At 37.5% G+C, this 21,621-nt stretch overlaps 1 protein-coding gene across 3 annotated transcripts in view; it reads right to left on the minus strand.

The window, feature by feature from the left end:
• Positions 1 to 21,621, minus strand: part of TRIM36 (tripartite motif containing 36) — a 64,016-nt gene that overhangs the window by 14,758 nt on the left and 27,637 nt on the right. For all 3 annotated transcript variants that reach the window (XM_036741506.1, XM_036741505.1, XM_036741507.1), the window contains exons 4-7: positions 20,217 to 20,363; positions 15,625 to 15,720; positions 8,491 to 8,744; positions 8,032 to 8,156 (exon numbers count right to left, since the gene is read on the minus strand). In XM_036741506.1, coding sequence (XP_036597401.1) covers positions 8,032 to 8,156; positions 8,491 to 8,744; positions 15,625 to 15,720; positions 20,217 to 20,363 — 622 coding nt within the window. The remainder of the gene's footprint in view (positions 1 to 8,031; positions 8,157 to 8,490; positions 8,745 to 15,624; positions 15,721 to 20,216; positions 20,364 to 21,621) is intronic.

Below are 21,621 nucleotides of genomic sequence, written 5' to 3' on the forward strand. Positions count from 1 at the left end.
AGTATAATGCTCCAAGGCAAAATATGGATTTTCAATAAAATAGAGGACTTTCAAGATTTCTCAATGAAAAGACCAGAGCTGAACAGAAAATTTGACTTTCAAACACAAGAATCAAGAGAAGCATGAAAAGGTAAACAAGAAAGAGAATTCATAAGGGACCTACTAAAGTTCAACTGTTATGTTTACATTCCTACATTGAAAGATGATGTGGGTAATTCATGAGACCTTTCTCAGTATTAGGGGAGTTGAAGGGGATATAGACAGAGGGCACTGGATGAGTTAAATATGAAGGAATGACATCTAAAAAAATAAAATCAAATTAAGGGATAAGAGAGGAATATATTGAGAGAGGGAGAAAGGGAGAGATAGAATGGGGTAATTATCTCACATAAAAGTGGCAATAAAGAGCAGTTCTGTTGGAAGGGAAGAGGGGGCAGGTGAGGGGGGGTGAGTAAATCTTGCTCTCATTGGATTTGACTTGAGGAGGGAATAATATACACACTCAATTGGGCATCTTGCCCCACAGGAAAGTAGGGGGAAGGGGATAAAAAATGGAGGATGATAGAAGGGAGGGCATATAGGAAGAGGAGGTAATCAAAAGCAAACACTTTTGAAAAGGGACAGGGTCAAGGGAGAAAATTGAATAAAGAGGAACAGGATAGGAGGGAGCAAAATATAGTTAAGTCTTTGACAACATGAGTATTGTGGAAGGTTTTTACATAATGATACATGTGTGGCCTATGTTGAATTGCTTGCCTTCTTAGGGAGGGTGGGTGGGAAGGGAAGAGGGGAGAGAATTTGGAACTCAAAGTTTTAAAAGCAGATGCTCAAAAAAAAGTTGGTTTTGCATGCAACTGGGAAATAAGATATATACGGAATGGGGCATAGAAATCAATCTTGCCCTACAAGAAAGGGGAAAGGGGATGGGGGAAGTGGGTTGACAAAAGGGAGGGTTGAGTGGGGAATGGGATAATCAGAATATATCACATCTTGGAGTGGGGGGAGGGCAGAAATGGGGAGAAAATTTGTAACTCAAAATCTTATGGAAATCAATGTTGAAAACTAAAATAATAAATAATAAAATATGAAAAAAAAAACCATGAAAATCAAGTAAGAGAAGTAGAGGAAAGATTGGGAAATGAGAGTGATGCAAGAAAATCATGAAAGCCATGATCAAAGAAAGAGCCTATACATCATCATTCAAGAAATTATCAAGGAAAACTGCCCTGATATTCTAGCACCAGAAGGAAAAACAGAAATTGAAAGAATCCACTGATCACCTCTTGAAAGAGATCCCAAAAGGAAAACTCCTAGGAATATTGTAGCCAAATTCCAGAGTTCCCAGGTCAAGGAGAAAATGTTGCAAGCAGCCAGAAAAAAACAATTTGAGTATTTTGGAAACACAATCAGGATAACACACGATCTAGCAGCTTCTACATTAAGGCATCCAAGGGCTTGGAATATGATATGCCAGAAGTCAAAGGACCTAGGATTAAAACCAAGAATCACATATAAGAATCACCTACAAGAATCACCAGCAAAACTGAGTATAGTCCTTCAAGGGGAAAATGGAAAGTCAATGAAATAGAGGACTTTAAAGCATTCTTCATGAAAAGACCAGAGCTGAACAGAAAATCTGACTTTCAAATACAAGACTCAAGAGAAGCATGAAAAGGTAAACAAGAAAGAGAAATCATAAGGGACTTGTTAAAGTTGAACTGTTTACATTCCTACATGGAAAGATAATATTTGTAACTCATGAGATCTTTCTCAGTATTAGGGTAATTGGAGGGAACATAGATAGACAGACAGATAGAGAGATAGACAGACAGAGAGACAGACAGATAGATAGATGGATAGATAGATAGATAGATAGATAGATAGATAGATAGATGATACAAGGTGAGATGAATATGAAGGGGATGATATCTAAAAAATAAAGTTAAGGGGTGAGAGAGGAATATATTGGGAGGCAAAAAGGAGAGATGGAATGGGGTAAATTATCTCACATAAATGCAGCAAGAAAAAGCTTCTACGATAGAGAGGAAAAGGGGGGAAGTAAAAGGGAATGAGTGAACCTTACTCTCATCAGATTTGGCTTAAGGAGGGAATAACATACACACTCAATTGGGTATCTTACCCTACAGGAAAGTAGGGGAAAGGGGATAAGAGGGGAGGGAATGATAGAAGGGAGGGCAGATTGGCAGAGGTGGTAGTCAGAAGCAAACACTTTTGAAAAGGGAAAGGGTCAAAGGAGAAAACAGAATAAATGGGGGGCAGGATAGGATGGAGGGAAATATAGTTAGTCTTTCACAACATGACTATTATGGAAGTGTTTTGCATAACTACACACGGATAACCTATATTGAATTGCTTGCCTTATCAATGAGGGTGGGTGGGGAAGGAAGAAGAGAGAGAATTTGGAACACAAAATTTTAAAAACAAATGCTAAAAATTGTTTTTACATGCAACTGGGAAATAAGATATACAGGCAATGGGGTACAGAAATCTATCTTTCCCTATAAGAAAGTAAGGGGAAAGGGATGGGGCAGGGTGATAGAAGGTAGGGCAGACTGGGGGAAAGGGTAATCAGAATGCATGCCATCTTAGGGTTGCGGGGAGGGGAGAGATGGGGAGAAAGTTTAGAACTCAAAATCTTATGGAAATGAATGTTGAAAACTAAAAATAAATTAATTAATAATAATAAAAAAGAAAATGCCTTTAGCAATTATAAAGAATTTATGACCAAACAAGAGATAAAGATTCACAGAAGATAAAATAAATAATTTTTCTTACATAATTGAAAACTTTTTGAAGGAGCAAAATCAGTGAAGGGAAAATTAGAAGGGAGAAAAGTTAACTGGGAAAATATCTTTGCAGCAAATTTCTCTTGAAAAATGTCTGATATTTAAGACATATAGAGAGAATTCATTCAAATATGTAACAACAGTTATTCCCCACTAGATAAATGGTCAAAGGATATAAACAGGCAGTTTTCACAGGAAGAGAAATCCAAACGATCAACACACATATGAAAAGATGCTCCCAATAAGTAATAAGAAATTCAAATTACACCAACTCTGAGGTTTTACCTCCCACTTATGAGACTAGTAAAAATATGGAAATAGCAAAAGGAAAAAAATGGCAAATGTTGGAGGAACAGAGGAAAAACAGGCATTTGTGTACTTACTGATCAGAGTTTTAAATTGGTCCAGCCATCCTGTAAAGCAATTTGACGCTATTCCCAAATTGCCTAATCTATGCACACTTTTTGCTCCAGCAACACCACTTACACCACCAAAAAGATCAATAAGAGAGAAGATCCTATTCGTACAAAAATATTTACAGGAAATCTTTTTGGAATAGCAAAGAACTTAAAAGGAATTGCTATCAGTTGGGGAATGGATAAACAAACTGTGGCATAATATTAGAATATTATTGTGCCATCAGAAATAATGAAAGGTATAATTTCAGATAACCTAGGAAGACTTGTAAGAATCAATAGAGAATAAAGTGAACAGAACCAGATGAACAAATAATACAATAACAACACTGTCAAAATTTTTTTAAAGATTTAAGAATGCTGAGCAATTCAAAGAACACACACAACTCCAGGGTACCAACATTATTAAAGCAGGTTACTCACCTACTGACAAAGGTGGATTCAAGAAGCAAATACAACCAATTATGGATTAGTTTTATGTAATTATGCTTGTTATAATGTTTTCTCATTTTTCAAGTGGAGTTAGGAAATTTGGGAAGGTGGGGTTAGTAATAATTCCCCTCCCAAAAGAAAGCCATTAAGGCATTTAAAGGAAATGTACAGAAGAGCAAGTGAAAAGTTGAAAAGTATAATAATGAGAACAGCTTTGAAAGTAATTGGCCGAATTTGTTTTTTTTTTAAAAGATCACATATAAGAGATTCCACAGATTCATATACAACTACCTTTTTCGGTTCCCCTGCTTATACAGAAACACTACGTTTTTCCCTTTTGGTGTTTAAATGCAGAATAATTAAAAAGCAAACAATACAGGTCTAGGGCCAAAGTATAAGATAATAGTGAGGCCACATGACACAAGGTAGAGTAAAATAAATAAGAGACTGTGAGTGCAAAGTTCTGAGTTATTATCTGGACTCTGCCCGTAATTAGCTATAATCCAGGAAGCAAATCACTCTACCCTCTTAGTCTCAGTTTCTTCAGTAAAATAAAGGGGCTAATGACCTTTAAAGATGTGTTCTTCATTTAGGAACCTCCATCTCTTTATGTTATCCGACACACAGTTTTGGCAAAATACCACTTGCTAACGCTGTTCTAAAATTAATGGCTGCAATGAAAGGAAAGGAGAAGAAAGATCCAAGTAGACAGAAATAGAAAACAAGCTTCTTTATAATTTTTTCTTTTTTTCCTTTTTGTTCTCTCTCTCCCCCACACCATTCCTTCTCTTGCTCCTCAAACTTTTCTATTTCTCTAAAGGCTTAAAAAAAAGTTAGTATAAAAAAGACAGTTTTCCATGATATCAGAAACTGCACAGGAAGTGGCCCATACTTTTTCAAACCATTAAGTAATCAAATGGGGATGAGGATTGTAAGAGAAGTAAGATATGGCTAGATGGACAGTTAGACTTCCTGTTTGGGTCCTAGAGGTTCTGAGCCTCTGCACCTAAGAAACTTTTGCATACAGCTCAATTACAAATAGTGCCTACTAATGAAAAAGGTGGAGGAAGAACAATAGAATGACAACTAAATGTACTTCTCAATTCTGAATTAGAAGTCATATAGTCTATATGACACAATACCAGATACACTAGTTTTACATACAGCAAATACAAGGATCCTTTAATATGGTGAATACTACTATACAAAAGATATGTTTTATTTTACTAAAGACTTTTATCTAAGGATAAAAAAGAAGGAAAAACTACTAAGTACTTTAGGAAACTAGTATAAGGCTTACATATTATGAAAATAAATTGTGATTTTTCTCATGTACTATGAAAAATATTTTTCTTAGCAATAATTAGTTTTTAAAATGTCTACATATGTCTTAGTTGAAATTCTATAGGAATTAACGCATAACTCCTTAACTAGAAAGCATCTGCACTAAGTCTTTTCTCTAGAAAACAAGTATTTCTTCTTAAGCATATTAAAAATAACTGTTAAAATACAATAATGGAGTCATGTCTTATTAGCAATAAATACTACATTATATTTAAATGGCAACTAAGGTCCATTAACAATTACCTGTCAAGATTTAAGGTCGGGGTGTGATGGGTTAAATGAATCTTAGTCAATTTAGGCCTGCATCCTCAATTAATTTTAACATACATATTATATGTGTGTGTATATGTATACACACACACACACACACACACATATATATATGTATATATGTATGTATATACACACAAACACACACACCTAAGACTTCGGATAGTATGATCATCCCCACCCCTATCACTTAACTTCATAACTTTTGATTAATGTTTCAAGTCTGTGACAGTGGCTTTTTTATGTCAAAAGGATTTAGGTAAACAGCTTTGGATTATGCTTCCAGCCTAGACTTTAGAAGTACACTGCTTCTAACAAGGGCTGATAAGAATATTCATCTAGAGCAAATTCAGTCAAAAAGATTCTGAACTGAAAAGAAAGGGCAGTGCTGAAACCCCCTGTAACTATCCACTAAGCTACAGACTACAGAAAACAACTGCAATATTAAGAAAAAACTGAGATATTCAAGTTTATAAGACAAAATTCAAGAATCCTGTGGGTGACTTACTCCTAACACTGGGGCTCACATGCCCACAATGGTGTGCCTTCCCATTAACAATCAGCCAGTAGACTCAACTAGCTCTTTAGAAAAGACATTTATTCAACTGGTATAGCAAAAACAATAGTTACACAACATTTCCCCCAAAATATCTGAGGTATATTCTTACACACGCACACGCGCACACACACACACACACACACACAATTCTTGGGATGGGAGCAGGAAGAGCAAGCTTGAATTTGATGGTAGTGGAAGCACATGTGTAGGAAACCATGTAGCCAAGTTGACTCATAACTTTGGAACAGCAGGACCTCAAAGCCTTTTCTTTCTCTAAAGAATCCTCATAAAGTTCACTTGAGGGCAGAGTGTTAGCGTAGATGACAGATGAAACTGCAGCTTGCTTTTTATTTTGGGGGGGGGAGGGGAGGGCTCTAAGGCTAAAGTCAGTGAGGTCAGTCAATAAATATCTACTTGTCAGCTATGAGCCAGGCACTGTGCTAGGCACTGGAGATAAAAAGATAGATAAAAAAAGGCCCTACTCTTAAGGAGCTCACTGTCTAATGGAGAAAACATGTAAACAGCTACGTATGAACAAGCTGTAAAAATCTGAAATAATCAACAGAGAGAAGGCCCTAGAATCAAGAGGGATTAGGAAAGACTTCCTGTAAAAGGTGGGATTTTGTTGGACCTGAAGAAAGCTAGGGAAGCCAAAAGTACGAGATGAGGCAAAGCATTCCAGGCATGAGGAACACCAGTAAAAACATCCAGAGTCAGGAGACAGAATGTCTTGTTCAAGGAAGAGCAAGGAGGACAATATCACTGGATCCCAGAGTATATGGTGGTAAGGTTCAAGAAGAACAGAAAAATACAAAGGGGCCTGATTATGAAGCATTTTGAACACCAAAGGATTTCATATTTCATACTAAGGGCGACAAGAAAGCCAATGGAGTTTATTGAATAGGGGGATGATATAATGGGAACTATGCCTTAGGAAGACCACTTTGACAACTGAGTAGAGAATGGAAAGAGACTTGTGGGAGGGACACCAACCAGCAGACTACTGTAAATAGTCCAGGCATAGGGCAATGATGGCCTATTCCAAGAGGGTGGCAGTGTCAGAGGAGAGAAGTGAGAATATACTAAAGATGTTACAAAGGACTCAACAACTTATTGAATACGGGAGGTGAGATTAAAGAGTCTAGGATAACACCTAGGTTGGGAGCCAGGAGGACTAGTAGGATGGTGGTACCCGCAACAGTAATTGGGAAGTCTGGAAGGAGGGAGGGTTTAGGGCAGGGGTGGGGAACCTACGGCCTTCTAGGTCGTTGGGTGCAGCCTTTTGACTGCGTCCAAGTTTTACAGAACAAATCCTTTTATTAAGGGGCTTTGTTCTGTGAAGTTTGGATTCAGTCAAAGGGATGCATTTGAGGACCTAGAGGGCCACATGTGCCCTCAAGGCCACAGGTTTCCCACTCCTGGTTTAGGGGAAAAGATAAAGAATTCAGTTTTGGGTATGTTGAGTTAAGATATCTATAGGACATTCAGTTGGATGTGTAAGTCTGGAGGTCAGCAGAGAGGTTAGGGATAGACAAATGAACCTGAGAATCATACACATAAAGATGAAAACTGAATCTTTAGAAGCAAATGAGATCACGAAATGAAGTAGTAGAGAGGGAGAAGAGGGCCCAGGATAGATCCCTATGGGATACCTACATTAAGCAGGGTCTGATAGGTAGGAGGAGAAGCAGGAGAGAATAGTGTCAAGGAAACCTAAAGATAAGAGAATATAAAGGAAGAGAGGGTGATCAACAGTGCCAAAGGCTGCACAGAAGTCAATATGAATAAGGAATAAGAAAAGGGCATTGAATTCAGCAATTAAGAGATTGATAGTAACTTTGGAGAGAGCAGTTTTGGTAGGATGAAGTTGGAAGCCAGGTTGTAAAATTAAGAAAAAGCCCTCCAGCAAAAGATACTTTGTTTCATATAGTGTAAAACAGATTATTGTTCAGGGATGAGTGGTACCAGAGAGTATCTGAAATGCTTTCCAACATGTAAGTTCTATGACTCAGTGCGGGGTGCGGGGGGGGCGGTTCCTCACTCATTGGAGAAGCATTCATGTGATTTCTCCTGATGTCATGGTCCTCTTTGAGAACGAAGGACAAACACACATACATAATTCACTTGAGGGATGATTTTGGCTTCTTTGTATGTATGACAGTTAAGGCTAGAAGACAAATATTAGTATATATTTAAAACTTACCATTAGAGAAAAAAGCTAATTCTCCAAGAAGTTCTTCTTGTTTAGAAGCATCAACAACATAATCTTCAAAAGATGTCTGAGCTGCTGGCCTGAAGGTCTTCAAAGACTCAGTAGCTTTCTGGATTCTACATAAATGTACAGAAATAACTGAACATCAGAATGTTTTAAAACTAACTACATTTTTTGAAGTCTGCTTAGGATCTTTGATAAGAAAGTCTCCCTTTCAACCTCTGAACAAATAAAATTAAGTGCACAACATTTCAAAAATATGTAAACATAACACTATGAAAGAGGAAGGAAAAGTATAATGCCTATCTTAGAGATGAGGAAATTAAGGCTGACAGAGATTAAATGACTTGCTTCTTCAACATCATAAAATTTCCCAGTGCTAAAGTTGAAGGAAACATTTACTTTGAAACTTCAAGAAAAGCTTTTAAAGTTAAAATGCAAAAATGATACCTGAGGTGGAGTTGTTTTGCTGTCTGAACAAAGCAAGACTGATCTGTTTCTTTAAGCACTTCTTGAGCATATCCTACAAGCCCACTATTTTCCAAAAGTCCCTGATATTCTTCCATTTGGATCTGGAACTTGTCTAATCTTAATTTCTTTGAAATATCAATTGCTTTGATAATAGAAGATTTCTTCTCTTCCAAAACTTCAAAGAGCTTAGTAAAATGTGAAGCTGCTTCTTCTTTAGCCCTCTCTCCATTGCACTGTTTGAAAGAAAACTTCATTACTACACTGCAAAATTAAATAACAGTTGGTCTACAACAACAAACCAAGCACTAGTTAATTCAGGTGGCACTTTTTCAAAAGAATTACCATCATGAGGGTGAGGGGAAGAGATCAAACTAACAATTTTTATGGCAGGGAAAAAAGCAACATAATACATTTTTAAAATAACTAGTATTTTAACATCATATAGAAGTAGGATATGCAAGTCACCAAGAAAGCAAAGGTGACACTGCTGCTGTGTAGTTTTTACTATATATAATTTTGAGTTCTCCACTGCTATCTCTGAATATCATTTTTAGTTCCTAAGGCTGGGATAACCCAGGAAAATAGGTGCTAATTTTATTTTGAAAATGTGATGTGCATAGTGGTGAAATAAAATTAGAGATGGGAGCTAAAGTACAAAGAAAGGATAACCTTCGTTAGCAACCTGGGCAACAAACAATGCATATTAGTAGAGTATTTTTGCATTTTCCAAATTACTTCTGACAAGATGCAAAGGCAAAAGAGAAAGAATCCAACCACAGAAAGTTATTATGGGAATAGAGAAGACTGGGGTTTGTCTTTAGGGGAGGATACTGAAGCAAAGAAACCTTCTTCTACCCCAAAGAGTAATGTTACCTGCCCAAAAAGAATTTGTAGAAGAACTTATATATTTATAGAATTTATAGAAGAACTTAAAAAAGCCTTTAAAAATCAAACAAGAGAGATTGAGGAAAAACTAACAAATAAATAAACAAGAATAATCCAAGAAAAACAAGAAGATTATGAAAAGAAAGTCAACCAATTAGAAAAGGAGATCCAGAATCTTAAGGAAGAAAATGACACCTTGAAAATTAGAATTGGGCAAGGCAAAGCTAATGAAGTTATAAGAGATCAAGAAATAATTAAACAAAATATAAAGAATGAAAAAATAGAAAAGAAAGTGAAATGTCTTACAAGAAAAACAACTGATCTGGAGAACTGATCAAGGAGGGAAAATATAAGAATAATAGGACTACCTGAAAGTAAGATCAAAAAAAGAATCTTGATACAAAAGAAATAAAGAAAATTGGCCTGAAGCACTAGACTAAGGAGAGACAGCAGAAATAGAAAAAAAAATCCATTGATCATCACTTGAAAGATATCCTATGAGAAAAACTCATAGGAATATTATAGTCAAATTCTGAAACTCCCAGGTCAAGGATAAAATATTAAGAGCAACAAGAAAATAACAATTTAAATATGATGGTACCACAATTAGAATAACACAAGACCTAGCAGCAATGACACTGAAGGACCGTAGGTCTTGGAACACAACATATTGAAGAGCAAAAGAACTGGGTTACAGCCAAAAATATCATACTCAGCAAAGTTAAGCATAATCCTGAATGGAAAAAAAAATGGACATCTGATCAACTGTCACTTTCAGGACTTTATTAAAAAATAAACAAACCTGATCTTAATAGAAGATTTGACATACAAGAGCCAAGAGAAGCATAAGGTACATACCCAAGACTGATTACAAGGGATTCAATAAAGACAGACTGTTTACCTTTTCTATACATAAAATGTAAAACATAAGTCTAAGATTGTCATTAGTAGTTGGGTAGTTCATAAGAAAGATTGGGGTAGACCTGAGGATGACATGACTTTAAAACATAAAACCATTTATGAAGAGCTAAAAAGAGTAATTATTCTACACAAATGAGGTACAAGAGGAAGAATTGACACAGAGGAATTAGATGGGGAAGGAGGGCTGGTAGTTCTGGTAAACTACTTTCATCAGGAATGGGTTTAACAGGGAACAATACATATATATATCTAGATGAGTATAAAAGTCTTCTAAATTCAAAAGAAATAAAATGGTAAGGGGATAAAGAGGGGTAAGGGGATAAGGGAGGGATCTATAGAGGGGAGGGTGAGGGAATAGGTTAAGAGGGAGTATAGAGGGGTGTTTGGATTTATGGAAATGGAAAGATAGGGGAGAGATCCTGGGGTAGGGGCAGGGGGAGTAGGCTAAGTAATAGGAGGGCAAGGTAGTGGGAAAAGTAGAGGAGTCAGGAGGGATAAAAAATAGGAGATAGGCACAAACATAAAAAAAGATCAGAAGTAGAATTTGTTAGGGAAAGTACATGTCTATATATGTACATATATATGTATGTGTGTATGTATATATCTATATATAAATATATTTGCACTTAATTGTAGCCTTCTGGGGGGAGAGGGGAGGAGGAAGGGGGAAAAAGAACAAAGTAAAAAGTGCACAACAGAGAACAAAAGAAAATTTACAAGGAAGCAAAGGATGGACAGCTCTCAACTCGACAGGCTTTCTTGAAATGAAAATTTATTGCTACATATTTTGAATCCTCTCTTATGTTCTGCTATGCACATGACATGCTTTTTTTTCTTTTCTTGCTTTGTATTTAAGTTTCAATATTTAAGTTTGTGATATTTTTTTCTTTTCTCTATTCTGTTTGTGTTCTATTCTTTGAGTCTAAAGTAAAAAAAATGCACAAAAAAACCAAACCAATATATTAAAATGTTAAACACAAGAACAATAAAGGAGGCAGCCAATTAATATGCATTTATTGAGCACTGTCACTATGCTAAGTGCTAGGTATACAAAAAAAGGCAAAATACAGTCACTGGGGCAGCTAGGTGGCGCAGTGAGTAGAGCACCAGCCCTGAAGCCAGGAGAACCTGAGTTCAAATTTGGCCTCAGACACTTGACACACTTACTAGCTGTGTGACCTTGGCAAGTCACTTAACCCCAATTACCCTGCCTTCCCCCCTCCAAAAAAAAATACAGTCACTGTCTTTGAGGAGTTCACAGTCTAATGGGAAAGAAAACAAGCAAACACATACTAAGAAATTATATACAGAATAAATAGGAAACAATTCACAGAGCAAAGTCATTAGAATTAAGAGGGATTAGGGAAAAACTTCCTGTAGAAGGTGGGGCTTTTAGTTGGGAATTGTAGGAAGTCAGGGAAGTCAGAAGAAGAGGAAATTCTTGGGACAGGGGACAGCCAGAGAAAATGTCCAGAGCATTTCAGAGTTGGATGGACTATTACAATAGTGCAAATGTGAGGTGATGAGGGCCTGCACTAGGGTGGCTGTAGTATCAGAGGAGAGAAAAGGGAACTCGACAGGCCTTGGCAACGAATTTGATAAGGGATATGATGGAAAGTGAGGAGTCAAAGATGACACCAAGGTTGGGAAACAGGAGGACTAGAGGGATAGTGGTGCCCTAAACAGTAATAGGGAAATTTGGAAGAAGTTTCAGGGGGAAAGAAAATGAGTTAGTTTTTGGACATGTTGAGCTCAAGATGTCTACAGGACATCCAGTTTGAGATTGCTAATGAGCAGCTGAAGATATGAGACTGGAAGCCAGCAGAAAGATTAGGGCTGGATAAGTCAATTTGAGAATCAATACAGACATGATCATTTAAATCATGGGAGCTAATGAGACCACCAAGTACAGTAGTATAGAGGGAGAAGAAGGCCTTGGAAAAAGCCCTTACTGAAGGAGGAGTCAATATGTAGGAGGAGAACTATGAGACAGTAGAACGAAGATTGGGAAAAGGACATAGGATTTGGCTAGAGAATTTACTCTTCTTCATCTCAACCTCCTGACTGGCATTTATTTGCCAAAAACTCCCTCTTCTCCCCACCTCATTTCATCATTCAGATGCCTTCTGCTGCTATCTCCTCTTTCATCCCTATCTCACAAGAACAAGTGGCCTTTCTCTTTGCCAAGGCAAACCCCTCTACCTGTACAAATGATCCCATTCTATCCCTTCTACTCCAACAGACTGTCACCTCTACCATCCTCATTCTCTCACTTATCTTCAATGTCTCCCTATCTACTTGTCAGTAGATGGGTTACTAACTACAAACATGCCCATGTGTCCTACATCTTCAAAGAAGTCTCACTTGACCTATCTCCAACAGCTATCATCCCATATCTCTTTTGCCTTTTGTGACTGAACTCCTTTAAAAGGCTGTCTACATTGGTGCCACTACTTTACAACCTGGCTTCTAACCATATCATTCAACTGAAACTGTCGTCTCCAAAGTGATCTCCTAACTGCCAAATTCGAGGTCATTTTCCCAATCTTCATTCTTTTTTGCCTCCCTGTAACCTTTGACTCTACAGATTACCCTCTTCTCTTTGATACTTACTTCTCTCTAGATTTTTGGGACTCTATTGTCTCATAGTTCTCCTCCTACATATTGACTCCTCCTTCACTATCTCCCTTGCTGGCTCTTTATCCAGGTCTGCCCACTAACCATGGATGATGTCCCACAGGACTCTGTCCTGGGTCCTCTTCTTTTTTCTCTCCATACTATTTCACTTGGAGATCTTATCAGCTCCTACAAACTCAATTACCTCTCTATGCTAATGATTCCCAAATCTACTTATCCAGCCCTAACCTCTCTGTGTGCCTCCAGTTTTGCATCTCCAACTGCCTACAACATCCCACAGACATCTTCAACTCATGTCTAGAACTGAACTCATTATCCCTGCCCCCAAGCATTCCCCTCTTCATAATTTTCCTATTACTGTGGAGATCACCATCATCCTCCATCACCCAGCCTCTCAACTTAGGTGTCACCCTTAAATCCTCACTCTCTCTCACCCCACCCCTCCCAATATCCAACCATTTGCCAAGTCTTGCTATTTCAATTTTCATGGAATCTCTCTCAAATATACTCCCTTCTCTTCTCTCACACTGCCATACTCTGATACAGGCCCTCATCTCCTCACAACTGGACTACTACACTAGCCTGTCATAAGTCTCTCCCCACTTCAGTTCATCCTACATTCAGCTACCAAAGTATTTACCTAAAGCACAAGTCCAATCATGTCACCCTCCTAACTCAAGAAACTTCAATGGCTTCCTGTCAACTGTAGCATCAAATACAAAATCCTCTGCTTGGCATTCAAAGCCTTTCATGGCCTAGAGTGCCCCATCCCTTTCTTCTTATATTTCACCCTCCCTGATCCCATCAATATATTCCTCAATCCAGTGACACTGGCCTCCTTAACTTATCCTTGAACAAGACACTCCCATCTCTTGGCTCCAGGCATTTTTCTATAGCTGTTTCCCATGCCTTGAATGCTCTCCCTCCTCATCTCTACCTTTTGACTTTCCTGCTTTCCTTCAAGTCCCAGCTAAATTCTCACTTTCTACAGGAAGTCTCTTTCTCAATCCCTCTTAACTCTAGTGCCTTCTCTCTGCTAAATACTTCCTATTTATCCTGTATATAGCTTGTTTGTATATATTTTGCTAGTTTAGCCCCATTAGATTGTGAGCTCCTCGAAGGCAGGTACTACGTTTTGGTTCACTCATTGATTATTACTGTGCATGGCATATAGTAGATATTTAATAAATGCTTGTGGACTGACAGCTATCTTCCAGGCAAAAAGCAAGAAACTGAAAAATATAAAGACAAAAATTATAAAATCTCTTCTCTCAGGCATCTTACATTCTATTTAAGGAGGTAACATGTACATAAATAAGAACTTACAACACACAAGATAAATAAACAGTAAAAAGAGGCAGAGAAAGGGTACAAGCAGCTAGAGGAATTAGGAAAGACTTCATGTAGAGGATGATATATGAACATAGTTTCAAATGAAATAAAGGATTCTAAAAGGCAAAGGTGAGAAGGGCATGGAGATCAGCTAACGCAAAGTTGTAGACATAGGAGATGGAGTATAGTGAGGGGGAATGGCAAGTAGGACAATTTCACTGGACCACGGCATTCTAAAAGGAGAATAATGTATAATTAAAGTTGGAAAGATAGGTTACCAACGAGTTGTGAAAGGCTTTAAAATCCAAAGGCATATAATGAGTAGAGGAGTGACATGGTCAGATCTACATTTCAGGAAAATCACTTTGGCAGCTACGTGAAGAATGGATTGTAGAAAAGAGAGATATAATGCAAGGAGACCAATAATGAAGCTATTATGATAGTCCAAGCAAAAGGTACTGACAACCTAAATTAAGGTATAGTGGTCATGTGAGTAGAGAAAAGAGAATGGTGCAAGAACTTGGGTAGAAATAGGGAAGAAGTGCTGAGAGAGTAAACATATGCTGGGGAGGAAGAGTGAGGAGTCAAGTTTAACTCCTAACTTACAAATCTAGAAGAAGGAAGGAGTACTTTTGGGACAGAAACAAGAAAGTCTGGTAGAAGGGTGGATTTAAGAGAAATATAATTAGCTCAGTTTGGGACGTACTGGGCCTTACATGACTGCCGTATATCCAGTTTGAAATTTCCAATGTGGAGGTGGAAATACTTGAAAGCTTTAAAAATGAAACAAGGGAGTATATACAAGGCACTTAAAAAGCAATATGCTAGATGACTGGTTCATACAAAAATTATAATACAGTATTTGCCCTCATGGACTTATAAATCTAGTTTGGGAAATTAGACAAACATGAATATTAAAATTATAAAGTAAGTTTATTTTTTTAATAACTCACGATGAATATAAACTGAGATAGGGTAAGTACAGTATTCATTATGGTACCATGTCAATCATCCCATACAACTACCTGTTATTCTATCCTACAAGATAGATTCTATTACATTAAAAAAAAACCCTACCCCTATATCCAGCCTATTCTTACTAGGCAGAGATCAGTACAGAATATTCACATCTCAAAGGAGAAATCACATTTTTAAAAGGAAAATATAGTGTACAACAGATACAAAAACAACATTTGTACTTTTGTAAATAAACTATACTGATCACTTCAATTATATTTCAAAATGTTATCTGTGGTGCAGGTTTTTTCAAGTCCACTGAAAGGGGTACAATCAAAATGCATTTCCCAAATAAGATGCCCAAAGAGGTTTAAAACTTACCTCTGTTTCTTTCATTAGCAAATTCAATTCTGATATCTGGCTTCTAACTTGGCTCTCCTTGCCAATAAGGTAATCAATGTCCTTTGAAAGCTTTTCCTGTTAAAATATAAATGCACTGCAAATTAACAAAACTTTAAAAGTGGAATTAAAATGTCTCAGACATAAAAGAAAACAGGTTATAATCTATTTACCTTCCCCTGGAAGTCTGTATTACATGGCTAATAAAAATCAACTACTCACCTATTAAAATCTGTCACTGCTCTGAATAGACAAGGCCATAGATGTTTACAAAATAAATGCAGTAAAAAAAATGTTGGAATCAATTCAATTCAATAAACATTTATTAAGTACCTACTATGTGCCAGGCAGTGTGCAATTTATTAAAGGTCCTAGTTCACTAAGAATCAATCATTACTTCCCTAGCTCTACCCTCTAAGACCTTTAAGTGAAGAAAAAAAAATTGTATTTCTTTTCTATAAAACCAGGTTTGTTAGCAATCCCAGAGTTAACCTTAGCCTACGATACATTTTTAAGGTTGTATTATTAACCAATCAGTCAACAAGCATTTACTAAGCACCAGAACGCCAGGCACTCCTTCTAGGCTCTGAGGTTACAAGAAATAAAAGCAAAAACAGCCCCTACTTTCAAGGAGCTTGCAATCTATCTATAGGTGACAACACACACACACACACACACACACACACACACACACACACACTCTCTCTCTCTCTCTCTCTCTCTCTCTCTCTCTCTCTCTCTCTCTCTCAAAATATACAGGGGAAGGAAGTGATCAGGATATTCATAAGGCAAGGGTGGGAAACCTGTGGCCTAAAAGCCACATGTGGCCATCTAGGTCCTCAAGTGCAGACTTTTATCTAAACCCAAACTTTATAGAACAAATCCATTTAACAAAAGGATTTGTTCTGTAAAACTTGGACTCAGTCAAGAGGCCACATGTGGCCTCAAGGTCACAGGTTCCTCACCCATTAACAATTGATTTCACCTCCTGCCTTACCTGAACAAAAGGAACAGGAAACAAAAACAACAAGGTGTTAATGTTTATAAGAATGTGCAAAGACGGGTTCTAATTTTGTTACCCCTTTATGTAGTGTGAAGAATTTAGGACAAGTCATATCCCAGATGGCCAAAAAGAAAAGGATACAGTCTCTAAAGACAGATAGTCAGCAGAGGCAGCCACAAGGAGAGTGCCTCTGGAACAAATGAAGGTAGTCACCTATGGGTTCAAGACAGAACTAGCCCTGACAGACAAGATCTATCTATGAAGAATGAGAACACACCAAAAATAAAGGAAATTGGGGCCCTAGTATGCTGGAGCTGTGAACTGCCTTGGTCATGTTCCCTACACATGTGCCTCACTACCAGTACACCTTATATATATATGCCCACTCTTCCCACAATGTGTATACTTGTAGATGATTGTGCCCCAAGTTTATGGGGAAAATGTTTTCAAAGCTTCTGTTCAAAAGCTGACATCTTATTAAACTGAATAGCTTTGAGCTCACTAACTATTAAAGATAAATGCATTGGGTGGGAGCTCATCAGCTTTTATTTTTACAGACCCAGAATACTTTGAATATAGCATTATAACCATCCCCCCCCCACTCCCGTCCACCCCTCCCTCTAACATGGTGACCAAACCTGCAATCTGTGAATACTTAATTTAGAGAGTTCACTGAAAGTGGGTAGTATAAAAAATAGATAGAGTGTAATTTTGTGGAGAAGGCACTATGAGCTAAAGATATGGGAATGGGGGTGGTTAGGAAAGACCTCATGTAAAAAGTGGCACTTGAGCTGATTCTTGAAGGAAACTAGGGATTCTAACAGATGGAGATTAGGAGAAAGTATATTCTAGGCATGGAGAACAAGGCAGGGCAAAGGCACAGACAGACAACATATACAAATAACAGCCTAAAAGCCAGTTTCACTGAACCAGTGTTGCATGTAGGAAAGTGATGTACAATAAGACTGGAAAGAGAGAAAGAAGCGAGGCTGTAAAGCCACTGGAGTTTGAATAACAGGGTAACATGGCCAGATTTGTGTTTTAGTAAAATCAGTCTGACAGCTGTGTAAACTATTTATTAGGAGAGCAAGGACTTGAAGAAAGGAGATAAAGTAGGAAGCTACTGCAATATTCATCCAACCAGGATGGTGGATATATGACTAGACACACTCGCACAAGTGAGAGACACAATATGAAGGTAGAAACAACAAGATTTGATACGTGGGGTTGAGTGAGTGAGGAGTAGAGGATAACACCAGGATTTTGAAGCTTGACAACTAGAAGGATAGGGGTGCTCTCAAAAGAGATAAGTTTGGAAGATGAGGTTAGTTTTATGAATGTTGAGTCTGAAATGTCTAGAAGCAAAAGAGAGCCACTGAAATTTACTTGATGAAGGAGTGACATTATCTTTCCTATACTTAAGAAAAATCATTTTGGCAGCTATAAAGCATGGGCTGGAGTGAGCAGAGATTTGAAGCAGGGAGACCAATTAGGAGACTATTGTTACAATCCAAGAGCAATTTAAGGTGGTAGCTTTGTGATGAATGAGAAGAGAATGGATACTAGATATCTTATAGAGGTAGAATGGGCAAGATTTGGCAACAGAATGGATATGTGGAGTAAGGGAAAGTAAGGATTGGAGAACATCAAGGCTGTAAGCCTAGGAGAGTGTTGTCCTTGACCGTAACAGGGAAATTAAGGAAAGCAGTAAATTTTGGGTAAATGACAATGAGCTGTGTCACAGACATATTGATTGTGAAATATCTATGGGACATCCAGTTTGAAACAGCAACTAGTGACATGGGACTGAAGATCAGGAGAGAGATGACCTGGATATACCAAGAAGTCAACTCCATAGGGATGAGAGCCAATGGGCTCACCAATTGGATGGTGCTGGAGAACACCACGGTCAGGTGGCCTGTGGATGACAAGCCAGCAAAGGAAGCTGAAAATGACAGTTAAAAAGAAAAAGTAGTGTCATAAAAACCCAGAAAGAGTATGCAGTGTCTAAAGATGGTGGCATATGTCAGAAAATACCAGGCTAGAGTGGCAAAAATAAATAAAAGTCAGGGTAAAGCAGCCGGCCTCCTAAGATAACCTGAGAAGACCTAAGGACCCAGGGGCACAGGTTTGGCTATACTGAAGAATACCTTCAGGCAGACTCCACTGAATAAAGAACAAGCCCTGAGGGCAGCTAGGTCAGGTAAGCAGCCTCTGCCTCAGGAACTTTTACTTCACGGACAGGGTGGAGGGTCAGACAGCTGAATAGGGGACCTGGTCCTGGGCTGTAGCAGTGGGTAAGGAAGAGCGAGCACACACCCAGTTAATGAGGTAGCAAAGGGGCAGGGACCCTACTGGATGTGGACACTTGTAGAAGAGCAGAGTCCCTGGTTTTTCATTGCCAGGGCAGAAGGGAGAGCTAAAATCTGCAGCCAAACAAAGGACCCCATGGAGCAAGAATATTTGTGGAATAGTATGGCTGCAGGACCTAGCCATAGCTTAAGGATAGAGAGGAGTGACCAAGGTTGGGCTTCCAACAGAGCTCAGAAAATAACAGTAAGAAGGACCTGAGGCCTGGGGCACCATTCCCCACACCTCAGGACTAGAACCTGATTACAATAATAAACTGCTAAAAATAAAACAAAATAAAAATAAAGATGAGTAAGCAAAGGAGAAAGAACCCAACCACAGACAGCTATGGGAATAGAGAAGATCTATGTTCTCATTCAGAGAAAGATAGCAAAGTTAAAAAAGTTAACTTCAGCTTTAAAGAGAAATGTCAAACAGTCACAAGCCCAAAAAGAGTTCTTGTAGGAAATTTAGAAGGACTTCAAAAAAATAAAATAAAAGAGACTGAGGAAAAATTAGGGAAAAAAATAAAAGCAATCCAAGGAAATCAAGAAAATTATGAAAAGAAAGCCAGCCAAATGGAAAAAAGAGATCAAAAAACATATGGAAGAAAATAACTCCTTAAAAACAAGAATTGGGCAAGGGGAAGCTAATGATGTTATAAGACACCAAGAAATAATAAAGCATAATCAAAAGAATGAAAAAATAGAAGAGAATGTGAAACATTTCCTTAGAAAAACAACTGATCTAGAGAACAGATCAAAGAGAGATAACATAAGAATTGTTGGACCTCCTGAAAGTTATAATTTAAAAAAGAGTCTTGATAAAATATTACAAGAAATTATTAAGGAAAATTCCCTAAAGTTCTAGAACAAAAGGGTAAAATACAAATAAAAAAAATCCAGTGAGCACCATCTGAAAGAGATCTGAAGATGAAAACTTAAAGGAATATCATAGCCAAGTTTCACAACTCCCAGGTTAAGGAGAAAATAGTATAAGCAACAAGAGGAAAAAAAAAGTTAAACACTGCGGACCTACAATCAGAATAACACAAGACCTAGCAGGTTCTGCACCAGAAGACAGTAAGTCTTTTGGTAAGTTTTGGAACATTACATTTTGAAGAGCAAAACAGCTGGGGTTTTAACTATTTGTATCCCCAGCATTAAGCACAATAACTGACAATATTTTTTTTTCATTCATTCATTCAAGAGTCAAGACCTACCTTTAAGGTTTTATAGGCACTACTAATGGTGGTTACCCGATGGTTTGAATGATTACCACCCAACTTACAGAGATGGCAAACTGGTCTTCTACATAATTCACAGTACATATTTACTCTCTCCATTTCATGTTCTGGGCACATTAAAATCTGTTGAGAAAAAGGAAGCATAAACATTGAGAAAGGGTTATCTAAAATTAACTAAAATAAAAGATGCGAAAACATTATAAAACCCAAACAAAATTGTAGCTGCTATTTACGCACATTGCTTTAAGTTTTATAAAACATTTTATATATCATTGCATTTGATCCTCACAAAACCCATACATGTACTTATGATTTCACTGATATATGGAACTCCCAGATGAGGAGATTCCCTCTACCAATGCAGGTTAACACCTTTTCTGCACTGAAATGTTCACTGACTTGCACAAAGTAACACAAACAATATGTGTCAGAGGGGGTTCTTAAAGTCAGGTTTTTCCTGGTTCCAAGACTAGCACTTTTATCTACTACTCCCTATTACCTCTCACGAAAAGCACACTATCATTAATAATTTAGAATAATTCTTTTATCTTCAGGTAAATAATTTAAATGAACAGATTATTTAGAAGGTATTAAGAAAGGAAGATGAAAGAAATTCAGCCACAGGTGTGTTTTCTATGTAAGTATTTGTATTTTTGCTTGGAAAAAAAAGTCTTATCTAAATAAACCAGTTAACAGACCCAAATCATCCTTGATCAGCATATTTCCACTAAGTTAAAACCACTGTAGTTTAAAAATATAATAGAAATAATTTAACAATTTAGGATTGTCAACCTCGACTGCCAAACCTTTTTGTTTAAATAGATACGATCATCAACTACTCAAATTTAAAGTTATAAAGTTAAAATTAGGGGAGCCTTGAATGCATCTAACTAGAAAGTCCTCAGCATTCCAAAGCTCCTCCCTAAGTATTGTTAAGGATTAAAACTTCATTTTCAAAACACAAAGTGAACCTTTTGTTTTTAACAGAACAAAGAAAATCTAAAATTATGAATAAATGAGCAACAATTAAAATTTCAGCCTGACATACAATAAAACTTTTAAAAGGGGAACCTCACAAAAAAAAACAACAATAAAATGGGAAACTCTTAGCCATATAGTGTTAAAATACTTGAGGAAAGGAACTTGCAGAGAAGACAACATATTTACTACACTCCTGTTTCCCCCAGACTTGAATCCCCTAGAAACTTCATCTTGAAAGCTCTGTCCACAATTGAACTTCACACACTGGACATATCCTTTCCTCCTGTGGCTTCTACCTCTGATTGGCTCATTCTTCCTAGAACCTCCATTTTAAGGTGAAGGCCCAAACCAGCAGCGTCTGTTTCATTCTTTGTATTAGTATCCCAAACACCTGGAATAG

Source organism: Trichosurus vulpecula, chromosome 1 (assembly GCF_011100635.1).
Source record: "Trichosurus vulpecula isolate mTriVul1 chromosome 1, mTriVul1.pri, whole genome shotgun sequence".
In the NCBI taxonomy this organism is placed as follows: Eukaryota; Metazoa; Chordata; class Mammalia; order Diprotodontia; family Phalangeridae; genus Trichosurus; species Trichosurus vulpecula.